Source organism: Suricata suricatta, chromosome 12 (assembly GCF_006229205.1).
Source record: "Suricata suricatta isolate VVHF042 chromosome 12, meerkat_22Aug2017_6uvM2_HiC, whole genome shotgun sequence".
NCBI classification, from domain to species: domain Eukaryota; kingdom Metazoa; phylum Chordata; class Mammalia; order Carnivora; family Herpestidae; genus Suricata; species Suricata suricatta.
The window spans coordinates 9209838-9222197 of NC_043711.1; the positions used below are offsets into that span (position 1 = coordinate 9209838).

Sequence of the window (12360 nt, forward strand, 5' to 3'; positions counted from 1 at the left end):
GGCGGCACCCGGCTGCGGCCCCCTCGCGCACCTGCTCGCGGCCCGGGGGCCGGCGCCCTGGCCTCTGCAGCCCGGCCCTCCATTGTTGCGGAGGCTGGAGAAGGGGGGCGGGGAGGCCCCGGCGGCATCTCTGCGTCTCGCCTTCCCTGAGAAGGGGAGCCGGGAAGACCAGACCCCCTAAAGAGGACAGGCCCTCAAGTCCCCGAGGCTGGGCCGCCTAGGGGGAGGGCCGGCCGAGATGCCCCCGCAGGGCGGGGACGCACGATGGGGGGGCGTAGGGGCAGCGGTGCCTGGGCCGCCCGACACCTGACCACCGGGAGGCCCCGGAGCCGGGCGGTGGCGAGCTTTGTTCTTAGGGGCGCAGAGCGGATGGGGGCCTCGGGTGTCCGGGGCCGAGAGAGGCTCCGGCCCCGCGCACGCGTTCGGGAAGGCGCCCCCGGCCAAGTTCACGGGCGCGCGGGCCCTGCGGAAACTGATCCAGGCGCGATCCCGGCGGGGGCCCCCAGCTACGGCCTGGCTGTGGCCGTGGCCCCGGGGCTGCAGCGGCGCCGCCTGCAGGAGCCCTGGCGCCCTCCGCGGCTCCCCGCCGGCCTGTCATTACCGGAGGCGGCGGCGGCTGCAGGGTATTTACTGGGGCCAAGGCTTACTAACCGGAACACGCCCGCCAAAACTGGCCATAGAAGGGAAAATGGCCCAGAATCCCGCTGCTGGGAGCCCTTTTAAAGCGACAGGACTCCTTTCCCAGGGACTTCGCCCTGGACGGCATGCCTGTGTGTGTGTGTGTGTGTGTGTGTGTGTGTGTGTGTGACTAAATGCCCCTCATTGGCTGATAGGGGCTGAGAAGTGTCTCCTATCTCCTCTCCCAGCCACCCCCCCTGCCCCGGACTACACAGACGCAGCCCCAGTTAGGTAGTCCCAAACCCCCACTGAAGTCCCCCAATCCGCACTTTATACGTGGACATACATCATCCCCATTGTTACTCCCATCGCCTGCAGCAACGGCGGTCCGCACCCTCGCACACACAGCCACTCACAATAACACAGCCACGTGGGCACACACATCACCCACAGTGACGAGGACGTGCAGGGCTGACAGCTGGAAAACCTGGCTACGCTGGAAATGCGGCTGTCGCCTACCGCGGCCACAGTGCAGACAGGCTTGCGTACAAGGCGAGCAGACGCGGAGTTCTCCACTGCACAGGCGCGCACACCAGGATGCTCCGTGTCGTGCAGGCTGTCACCCGGGGTGACCGTGACTACCCCAGAGATTCAAAGTTCCCCCACCACACGTACAGGTAGATACCACTGCCTGTGGGAACTGGAGCAGACACACGACATTGTCGACATGCACATGCTGGCCCCGGGCGAGGGTCTGCGGGCACCCAGACGCCTGGACACGTACACGCAGATGGTACGGGGCCAGTGCGGACACTGACATCAGCTTGTCACAATCGTGACCCACGCACGTACGGATCCCCAGGAATACACGGTTGCCCATGGTAAAACTGACCTCCTAGACCCCCATACGTCACCCACGAACGGATACGAACACTTCAGCAGTATCTCTATCGATAGGCACATAGCCTAACACTTGATTATACACCAGGACACCTACAATAATACCAACACACAGACAGAATTATACCTGCGCGCTGGCCCACAGACCCTCAGGAAAATGACAGGGACAAGCAGAAATCTACAGTCTCCTGTTGGATGTGAAGCCAACACTTGTTTATTGAGCATCTGTTATGTAACCGGGCACTGTTCTAGCCCTGGGGATGCCGGAGAGACAGACCCTGGCCTCCCGGGGCTGCTGTTTTCGTGGGGGGGATGGGAGGGCGCTGTCATCGGATGCCACACAGACTACAGTCACCCACAGTGACACTGACAGACGGCAGACACCCACCCACACTGGCTCACACGTCGACCTGCAATTACTCACAATTAGCCTGACACACACCCACAGGCACACTGACATCCACACACAAACAGAAGCCCACGGGAGTGCCGACACAGACCCACCACTGGTGCCGAGACGGGCACCCACTATAGCACGCACCCACCTGGATATACAGACACCCCTGGAACCCTCCAGAATAGCCCAGCGGAGTAGCTAGGAACCCAAGCTTGCTGCAGACCCCCGGTTACAGGCCCCTCGGTCGCTGCTGGCTGCATTTTGGCAGGCAGAGTCCACCCTGGCTCAGACCCCAGGGTCACCCTGGGCCTCGAACCTCCATAGAAGTGTCTGAATTTCCCATCCACCTGCCCTAGACCCCTCCCCCACCCCAGCGCCAGCCCTGGAGAAGCTGGACCCTTCCCGCCTGCCTCTCCCATCCCTTCTGCCCTTCTCCCACCTTCTGTCCCTTATCTGGTAGCCTCGGGACAGAAGCCCCGGGGCCCCAGCCCACTGGCTGGCCCCGGGTCTTGGTGGGACGGATGTGCCCCTTGGCTGAGGACCCCTCATGAAAGGTAGAGAGGAAGCCCTGGGGAGGGCAGGTGGGAACCTGAGAGGTCATGGAGGTGGCAGGGAAATGGGACTCCTCTTCCCCTCCAGTCTACGCAGCCTGGGCCGCCATTGGGACCCCACCTGGGGACCTCCAAGTGCACTTTTGCTACAGTCTCCATGATGGGCTCTTTGTCTGTCAGGCTCTGACCAGCGGCTCCTCCCGCATGTGCCCCACCAGCATCTACCCACGCACGCAGGGACGCAGGGACGCAGCAGGGTCGCATGCACACTGGGGCGAACACAGGGTCACGCAGCCAGGAGCATGGGCGTGGACATGCGTACAGGGACACACAGGCATACAGGCTGCCAGACACCCCCAGGACGCCCTGCACCTCTGACCTCGTACCCCTGCCCCCCGTCCTTCAACCCCACAGCAGCGCTGCCTCCCTCCATCTCTGCCCCTCTGGTTCTGCTGGGACCTCTCACCTCTATCTCTGACTCCCAGACCCGCGCCAGCTGCCTTGCCTTCCTGGAGCTCGGGTGGGGGTGGGGGCAGGGCCGTGTGGTTTTTGGAGGGCTCCCCTCACCCCATCACTCCCAACCCCCTGCCTAGACAGATCCTCCCAGCTGGGATGTGGGCTGGAGTGGGGGTGGGGTGCTGTCCCTCGGACTAAGGAACGGGAAGAGACAGAAGAGGCAGAATGAGGACTAAAATGACCCTGAAGAGCCCCCCTCCTTGCACCAGGGCCTGGAATGGGGAGGGGTTGTAGGAAAACAGCTCCCCATCTCCACTCTGCTGGGCTTCAAAGTCAGATCAGGGCACGCCTGGGGGGCTCAGTCCGTCAGGCCTCTTTTTTTTTTAACGTCTTATTTATTTTTGGAAGAGAGAGAGCATAAGTGGAGGAGGGGCAGAGAGAGGGGGAGACACAGGATCAGAAGCAGGCTGAGCTGTCAGCACAGAACCCGACACGGGGCTCGAACTCACTAACCTCGAGCTCATGACCTGAGCAGAAGTCGGACGCTTAACTGACCGAGCCACCCAGACGCCCCTGAGCACCTAACTCTTGATTTCAGCTCAGGTCATGATCCCAAGGTTGTGAGATGGAGCTCTGCATCCATCCGGCTCCGTGCTGGGCGTGTAGCCTGCTTAAGATGGTCTCTTTCTCCCTCTGCTCCTGTCCCCTGTGCAAGCTCTCTCTCTCTCTCTCTCTCTCAAAAAAAAAAAAGAAAATCAGCCGGAAGCCCAGCTGGCCCTCCAGAAAGCTCTAGGACGCTTGATGGGAGAACAGTCAGGGTCCCCTCTCTCACCTCCCCAAGGGCCAGCCCCAGACATGGAGGGGCCAGGCTGCCAGACACAGATGAGATGTAAGGAGGCAGACACACATGGGCAGACCCACCCAGCAACAGACAGGAGCAAACGCAGAGCGGAAGGGCCAGATTTTGGCCCATGAGGGGCCACAGACAGACACCAAGGGCAAGGGCAGAAGCCCTCACTGACCACCGTAGACAAAGGGAGACTGCCAGACCCTGGGCTGGCTCCAGCAGCCCCTCCCCCACTGGGCGTGTAGGGGCTTTGGGTTTCCTCCCAGCCCTTCCTTTGGCTGGAAACCCCGCCTTCCAGGGGGGGCGTGGCCCTGACCCTTCAGACCAGGCACCCCCTGGTGGTCCGTAACTTGTCTGGGGGACACCCCCTTTAGGGACTTCCCTCCTTGGTAGGTCAGGGTCACAGCCCTCAAGAATCAAGTGAGAGACACAGAAGGAAAAGGGTGTCATGAGGCGTCTCCCCGCCAATGTGGCCGGTACCTTAAGCCAGATGCCCCCCCCCCCCCCACGTTTTAGCTCCTGGGTGAGTTCTGTTCCAAACTCTCAGAGCCTCACCATCCTCATTGATAAAATGGGTATCCTAACAATAGAGCAATGTAGGTAAAGCGTTGTTATTATCAACCTGCCTCCTCCCCCAGAGTTTTAGGCATTCTGCTCTCTAGGACCTTGATCTTTGCTGCACATGGCTCACTCAGAAGGGCCTAGATATCGAGCCTGGTAAAGGGAAGCCCTCTCCCCATCGTCTAAATGGGGCCCAGATTTGATGGGCAAGGGGGAGGGCTCCCTACTCTGACCTCCAGACAGGTGTGGGAACATGACTGCCCCCTGCCCCCCGCCCCCCGCCCCCCGCCCGCCTCACACCCAAGGGCAAGACTGCGGGCTCTAGGGAAGAGGCTCCATGAAGTAGGGGAGTTTCACAGGAGCGAGTGTTTGGGGGATCCCCTCCCAGGGCTTCCTGCTTGGGGACAGGTCCTAGAGGGACAGAACTTAAGGTGGGTGGGCTTCAAGAGGGTGGCCTTGGGGACTCCGTAGAAACAGGGTTCTGGGGGTCTAGACTGGGACCTGAGGGCTGGGGCTCAGTGGCCTTGGGCACTGCTGAAGTGGGGGGCTTGAGGGTGGGGTCTGGAGGCAGGGCTTAGGGGAGCTGGGCTTTTTGAAGATGGGCTTCGAGGGTATTTGATGAGCGTTGGTTCGGGGCACACTTTAGAGGACAGGTCCTGGGGACCGGGCATCGGAGAGTGGGCCTGGGTGGGCAGGCGGGGTCTCTGGGGGCTGGCTCTGGTGGGGATCTCGGGGACCGGGCTTGGAGAGTTGTGCCGGCTCAGTCCGCCTGCGCCAAGGGGCGTTTTGGGGTTCCTGGACCCCCTCAATATTTCCCGGTACACTGAGAAGGGACTGGAAATCTGAAGGCCCTTCCCCAGGCGGTCCTCAGACCCAGGTTGGAGGTGGCTTTTCCGGAGACTGACCGTGGGGGAGACTTCGAGGGGGTGGGAGCTCAAATCTGCAGGCCCCTGGAGGTGTTTTGATTTTTTAAAAATGTTTATATAATTTTGAGAGAGAAAGAGACAGACAGAGTGTGAACAGGGGAGGGGCAGAGAGAGAGGGAGACACAGAATCCGAAGTGGACTCCAGGCTCCGAGCTGTCAGCACAGAGCCTGACTCGGGGCTCACACTCACAGCCTTCGAGATCAGGACCTGAGCCAAAGTCAGACACTTAACCGACTGAGCCCCCAGGTGCCCCACAAATCTGCGGGCCCCTGGAGGGAGGGAGCGGGAATGGGGAGGAGGGCAGCATCTTGGTATAGTAGTTGGGAATCCAAGCTAGGATTTGATGCCTGTTTTGAAGCCCCCGGGGTGAGGGAGCAGCCCTGTACCCCCACATCAAGGGGGCAGCCCCCATGTTGCCCGTGTACATGGGTGGTGACCCCAGAAGGGCCTGAATTCGGATGTTTTGAGACCCTGCAGGTGGCCAGTGGGTGTCCCCTCCAGTCTGGCTTCTCCTTTGTCCCTTGGACCAAGTGGCCCCACTGCTGGCCCTGCATTTGCAAAGGGGAACACCCCCGGGGGTTGTTGCTTCATCAGAAATCCTGCCAGAACACGGAGAGGCTCAAGGAAGGTATTACATTGTATTAAAATGACTTGTTTATCTCTGTAGCATCGAAGGCCTGGGGATGGCCTGGGGCAGTAACCGGCCTGGCAGCCAGACATCTTGGGGCCACTAGGAATCTCTCCTTTCCTCTCACCAGCTCTGGGTGCCCTTTGGCCTCAGATTCCCAAACCCACAAATAGAGGAACCGCCTGCAACTTCTAGGGCTGTTTTGAGGATGATTCGAGTAAATACCTCAAGAAACAAGCCCAGCCCCCAGGATTGCTACATCTATGTAGCAAAGCCTACGTAAATATCTACAGTTATTATTTCTATTTATCTTGTGCTTTTTCCAGGTCCTGGTTGCCGAATTACTGAGTTATAGGTCCCTCACTCCCTCCTGTCTCTCCTCCCCTCAGGCTGTCTGATTTCCTGCCCCCCCCCGCCCCCCTCATCCCGGAGAAGTTGCCAAGGGTTTGGGGGAACATTCAACCTGTCGGTGAGTTTGGGCAGCTCAGGCAAACCATCGACCGTTGAGTGGACCCCGAGGCCTGGAACTGCCATCCACCCATCATGACCCCTCCCTTGCATCCAGCCTGAGCTTCCCCTCCGTTAGGCCCCAGCGAAGGTCACAATCAACATTCATTGTTGTCGGTGGGTTGTGAGGACGGAGGCCAGACCCACCGAGGGATGAATGTCACTGTGGCTGGGCCGGACACAGCCGGAGGGGAACGGACTAGGGAGGCAAGACCCACTCACACAATGGCCTGACCTCAGCCTCTCACCCCGCTGGAGAGGGCTGGCATCTAGGATCCTTATGGACACCGGCCTGATTTGGGGAATAAATCCAGGGGTGCGGGGTGTTGGGAGGCATCTGTTCCCAGGGGGCTGCGTAAAGATCTGGGTGAGTCAGTCAATGAAACCGGGGCGGGGGGGGGGGGGGGGAGCGAGGTAGCAGAGCCCCTTTTCTGGGTTTAGGTCCTGGGCCGGGCACCTGCAGACCTCTGCTTTACCATTCGGTGCCCACTTAGCCCCTTGGTGCCGGCTGATCCCTTCATCTGCCAAGTCTCTGCCCCACCTGGGTAACTCTTGAGGCTTTCATTTGAGGGGGTGGGGATCGAGGTGCTGGCCTTTAGCTCAGCCTGTGCCTCTGCTCCCCGCCCCTCCACGCCCCTCCATGTCCGCTCAGGGCCAGCACCTAGCCTTAGGGGCTATGGTAACTGGATGGGGACCGGCCTTTGTGAGGTGTGTACCTCAGGGTGCTCACCCATTAAAGCGGCCCATCTAAAGTAATGCGTGTGAGCTGGGGGTCCCGATCCTCGGCCTTCCCCCTGAACCAGGCAGCATCCCCCCTTCCAGAGACTACGGGGGAGCATCAGCAGCTCCCCCTCTTTCCTTGAAGAGCCCAGGGCCATCTGGTCCCTCCCCAGTCCAGGGGAAGGAAGACAGAAGTTACTAAGTTACCGACTACCTCAATGCTTGTCTTTGGGCTGAGGCTTCTGCCTCCCCTCCCCATCTCCCTGTGGGGCAGGAGTGGCAGGCCTCCTCAGAGAAAGGGTCAGCAGGGGGAGTCCTCCCAATGCCCTCTGGGGGTGTGTGGCTCCCCACTGTAGGTCCCCCCTGCAGCCTGTGCTCCTGTTACCCCCATGGCCCCCAGCCCACCGGGAGGCCCTGCAATCTCCAGCAGGTGCCTTTATGGGGGAGCGGCAGCAAGCCCCCCTGTGACAATAGGGAACCTCCCATCATCTGCTCCTCCCCCCTCCCACTCCCTTGGAGGTATAAGGAGGGAACTGACAGCCCAGACTCCTAGGCTCCAGAGAGGGGAAGGAAGCCTCTGAGAGGAAGGGGCAGAAATAGGAGCGCGGGGGCTGGCAGGGTCCCCTCTCTCTGCCCCTCTCCCCGGCACCCACATTGCCCAGCTATGGGAACCTTCGACCTGTGGACAGATTACCTGGGTTTGGCACGCCTGATCAGGGCCCTGCGTGGGGAAGAGGAGCCTGAGACCAGGCTGGACCCCCAGCCACAGCCAGCGCCAGGAGCAGGGGCTCAGAGGGCCAGCCCGGAAGTTTCGGCAGCTCCAGAACGCCTGTGCTCTTTCTGCAAACACAACGGCGAGTCCCGGGCCATCTACCAGTCCCACGTGCTCAAGGACGAGGCGGGCCGGGTGCTGTGCCCCATCCTTCGTGACTACGTGTGCCCCCAGTGCGGTGCCACGCGCGAGCGCGCCCACACCCGGCGCTTCTGCCCGCTCACCGGCCAGGGCTACACCTCCGTCTACAGCTACACCACCCGCAACTCGGCTGGCAAGAGGGTGTCCCGGCCTGACAGGGCCAGGACGCAGGACTCCGGGCACCGCCGAGGAGGAGCGGGAGCAGGAGCGGGAGCAGCTGGACCAGCAGGAGCAGCGGCCGCAGCCGGTGCAGGTGGCTGGGGAGACCCGCTGTGGAGGGGGCCTGCCCCAGGCTCGTGGCTGACCCCTTCGGGGCTTCTATGAAGTGGGATGAACCCCAGTACCCGCGTCAGAGGGGTGGGGGGAGGCAATCTGTGTAGGAAACTTACAACAGCCTTCTAGAAGCGTGGCCCAGTGGGAGTGTGCTGGGACAGGGGTTCGCGTGTGGCCTTGGGCAAGCACTCTCCCTCTCTGGGCCCCTGGGGGAGATCCCTTCCTGTGCGGGCGGGGGGTGACCTGTCTGGGAGGCTGTGGGGACTGGTAGTGGGACCAGTGTGTGGCATGTAGGAGCTGTGCGCCCGAGAGAAGTTTTCAGCCTCTCTGAACCCCGGCTTCTTCACGCCCCTTTATTCACTCTTTTGCCAAATAGCTTGGGGGCTCGGTTTTGTGTGAGTGCTGGGTCGGTGGGAAGATGTAGATAGAAGAGCATCGTATCAAAGAGTGTGAATGGGAGAGTCTAGAGGAAGCACCTGGATCCACACACAGGGGTCCAGGAGGGCTTCCTGGGGGAAGTGACTTGAAAGTCTAACTCCATTCAATGGGGTGCTGAGAAGTGTGGCCCCGGCACTGGAGCTCATTCAGGAACTTAGTGGAGGTCAAGGTCTCCGGGACGGAATGTGTAGGCATGTATGGCGGAAGAGGTGTCAGAGACCTGGTGGACAGCGCGCGAGCCTACAGATCTTGGACTTGGGTACTAGGGAGCCACTGAAGGGGCAAGGCCAGGTCTGCATGTTGACAGTATGTTAGGCTGCAGCAGGCTGGCCAGACTGTGGGGGCAGGTTTGAGAGTGCTGGAAGCCAGGAAGGAGGCTGGTCCTCCAGGCAGAGGTGTCCAGGCGGTGAGGAGGGAGAGAGGCCGGCACCGGGGAAACGTCGGGTCACGAGTGGATCAGTGCAGGGGAGCGGCTGCTACCCTGGCCCTCGGCACACGGCCTGGCTCCCTCCATGACTCACCTGGCTCCATCATCAAATTCGGATTCCACTTCTGCAGGTCTGGGTGGGGCCTGAGCACCTGCATTTCTAACTACTTCCCAGCCCCGTGGGAAGGCCAGGGACCCGGCAGGCCGCAGTTCACATGGCAGCCGGCGTTCCTACAGACGCCAAAGGCCTCGGCTCCTGTGGGTTTTTTTTTAAAATGTTTTTATTTATTATTCAGACAGAGAGAAACACAGAATGAGTGGAGGAAGGGCAGAGAGAGAGGGAGACAGAATCCGAAGCAGGCTCCAGGCTCTGAGCTGTCAGCACAGGGCCCGACGCGGGGCTCGAACCCACGAACCGAACCGTGAGATCATGACCTGAGCCGAAGTCAGATGCTTAACCGACTGAGCCCCCCCCAGGCACCCCTCCTGTGGGGTTTTAAAAACAGAAATTGTTTCAGGGGCTTTAATCACCTTCTCTGAAGAGGCGGGTCTGACTGGGCCATACTGCTGCCCATTTGGGTGCCCTGTGTGGATAGAGCCTCTTCCATCAGCGTGTGAGCTCTTTAAAGGAGGGGGTACTGGGTGGGGGACCATCTCATCCTCACCCCCAGAAGCTGTGCAGGGAACATCTGTTCAAAGAGACGAGTCTCTCCCGGAGAAGAGCGTATTCCCCAAGAGATTCGGTGAGGTCCATCCCGGAGATGGGGGAAGCTGAGGGTCCATAGAAACGATGGTCTCAGAATCTGTTTTTTTCCCCTCTTACATGGGAGGAAGTAGGAAAACTCCCCAGGTGTGGGGGACGGTGGAGCAGCCCTCCCCACAGTACCGCAGAAAGGCCGGCCTCCTGTAACATTCTAGCTCTAACAGATCTAGGGGTCCCAGAGCCCTGCGGCCGCCAGGGGGCAGCACAGCCAGCTGGAGTGGGAGTTTCTGGGCTTTGTGTCCCGCTTCGGGTCCCAGCCTGGACTGTCCTGGTCTGGCGGCCACAGGGGTGCCATCCCAGGAGCTGTCCCCAGGTGGCGCCAGAGCCCCAGCAGCCCTGAAGTTTGAGCGAGGACTTGGGGAGCTTTGAATCCAACCCTATGATTACTTTTCTTCTTATCCCCTCTGCTTTTAAAATCCAGGTTCCAGAGGTGCCGGGAAGTCTTCGGGACTGTCATCCTCTTCCTGCTGTCCCTCCACTTCGGCATAGGAGTCCAGTGCAGGGAGGATGGAGATGCTGCCTTCCGCCTGGTAGCAGGACCCAGGCTCGGTGGAAGATGTATTTTGGGGAAGATCCACCTTGCAAGGGCCTGCCCCTGGGCCCTGGAGGCCTGCCTAAGACGGCAGGGCCTGGGACTGCTGCTGAAACAGCCCCCCACGAGGAAGGAGGTGGCCTTGAGTCACCCTGGCCCTGCCTCCCAGCACTGGCCAGCCAGTCAGCACTCAATAAATGCTTATGAATGGATGGATCGGCGTCAGAAGAGGCCAGGTCTTGGGACAAGGTACTGTGAACAGCTCCAGAGGGGATGGGACCCCTCTTTTCTATTCTCACTGCGTCCATCAGCCCCCACGTTACCCTGACCCCCACTTTCCCCAGCCGCTACTTGGATTTCAGTTCATCCTGGAGCATTGGGGTGAGCTTGCTTCATGCCGAGAAACGGGAGTGGGCACCACAGGGTGACTGTGGGGTTTCGGGGGTCAGCCCAGCACCCGAGCATGGTGCCCGCTGCCAGGCTGGCACCATGAAGCCATCTCTGACGTCTGGGATGTTCAAACTCCCTCCCAGCCACCTCCCACACCCTGACGTGCCAAATGGGCAGAATCCTCCACTCTGTGATGAAAGACTCTCTCCTCCTCCCCCAAATCTCCTGACCAAGGAGGCCCTCAGTGGATGTTTAGGTCATCACAGATGTCCCACAGGCCAGACCCTTCAGAACAAGGAAAGGACTTCCTGAGGGGGTTGGCCAAGAATGGGAATATGTCCTGGGGGGTTGGGCCAGCCAGGGCCTTGGGTAGAAGGCCTCGTGGATTTGGCTCTGCCTGGGCAGGGGAGAGGTATGGAGAGCCGTCCCTGTGAGGTGGGGTGACCCAGTTCTCCTGGGGCCGGGCTGAGCTTGTGGGAACCCCCACTCCTCTGGCCTCCAGAGGGCAGCAGGTGGCAAGTGTCCGTCGGCCAAGGGCTGGCCTGGGGCCCCGGGTTCCATCCCTAGCTCACACTCTCTCTCAGAGCTGGGGGGAAGCAGAATTTGGACTTTGCAGGTCCCCTCTGGCCTTAGCTTGTGGACTTGAGCCAGGACCTGAGGCCACCCAGGAGGAGGGCTGGGGTGAGCTGGGGCTGGGAGACAATCCTTGAGGACAGCCTGGTCCTCAGCTTGGAGAGGGGATAGGAGGAGGGGAAAGGAGACACACAGGAAGGCTCCTTAGCAGTCCGAGTTTCAACCTGAGTCAGGGGACACAACATCGCGGCCAGCCCTGCTGCGTGTACGTGCTGACTGTGTAAGTCAGAGCGGCTGGGGCTTGAGACCCGGGGTAGCAGGAGAATGGGCACGTCCAAGCAGGTTCGAGGACAGAGCCGCACATCCAGCCAGGAGAAGTGGCAGGGGACCCTGACCCATCTTGGTCCCCTCCAGCATGGGCTTTCCTGGAGTCTGAAAAGGCAGTGGGAGGGGATCTCTGCCTTGACTAAAGGAATTGGGGTGCGGGAGTCACAGGTCAAAGGACCACTGAAGTCTCCGGTCTGGTCAGCCTTTTGGTGACCACTTGAATTGAGGCATTATGCTCTGTAAAGCGGGTCTGACGGCAGCACCCGCCAATGCTAGCTGTGTCCGTATCTCTAACCCCCAGGACTGCCTCCTCCCAGTCTGGGGCCTGGACGCAGCGTGTCCCTTGGAAGGCCATCTGAGTGCTCCCGGCAAACCCACCAACTCCAGCTGGGTGACCATCTATGATGTCTCCGCGGGCTTGTGGCCCCACAGACATGGGGGTGCATGTGTTTGAATGTCCACACACAGCCACCCACTCCTGGAGACTGGCACACTTAGTAGCTTGTAGGGACCCCGTGAGTCCCAGGGCTGGGCCGTGGCCCAACTTGCCTTCCTGCGGAGGGTGAGCCGTGACAGGAGAAAGGTGGCCGGGGAGCTGTGTGGGCAGAACAG

General features: G+C 60.7%; 2 protein-coding genes across 2 annotated transcripts in view; one reads left to right on the top strand and one right to left on the bottom strand.

Annotated features, from left to right (window-relative positions):
- LOC115274338 (basic proline-rich protein-like) overlaps positions 1-169 on the bottom strand; it is a 2105-nt gene extending 1936 nt beyond the window's left edge. Inside the window, exon 1 of the mRNA XM_029917804.1 lies at positions 32-169. Coding sequence (XP_029773664.1) covers positions 32-128 — 97 coding nt within the window. The 5' untranslated portion in view covers positions 129-169. The remainder of the gene's footprint in view (positions 1-31) is intronic.
- A 6054-nt stretch (positions 170-6223) lies between these two features.
- On the top strand, positions 6224-10670 carry NANOS3 (nanos C2HC-type zinc finger 3). Its single transcript, XM_029917666.1, has 2 exons — positions 6224-8278; positions 10348-10670. Exons 1-2 carry the CDS (start codon positions 7777-7779, stop codon positions 10413-10415), a joined length of 570 nt encoding a protein of 189 aa, XP_029773526.1. The 5' UTR covers positions 6224-7776; the 3' UTR covers positions 10416-10670.
- Positions 10671-12360: the final 1690 nt, after the last annotated feature.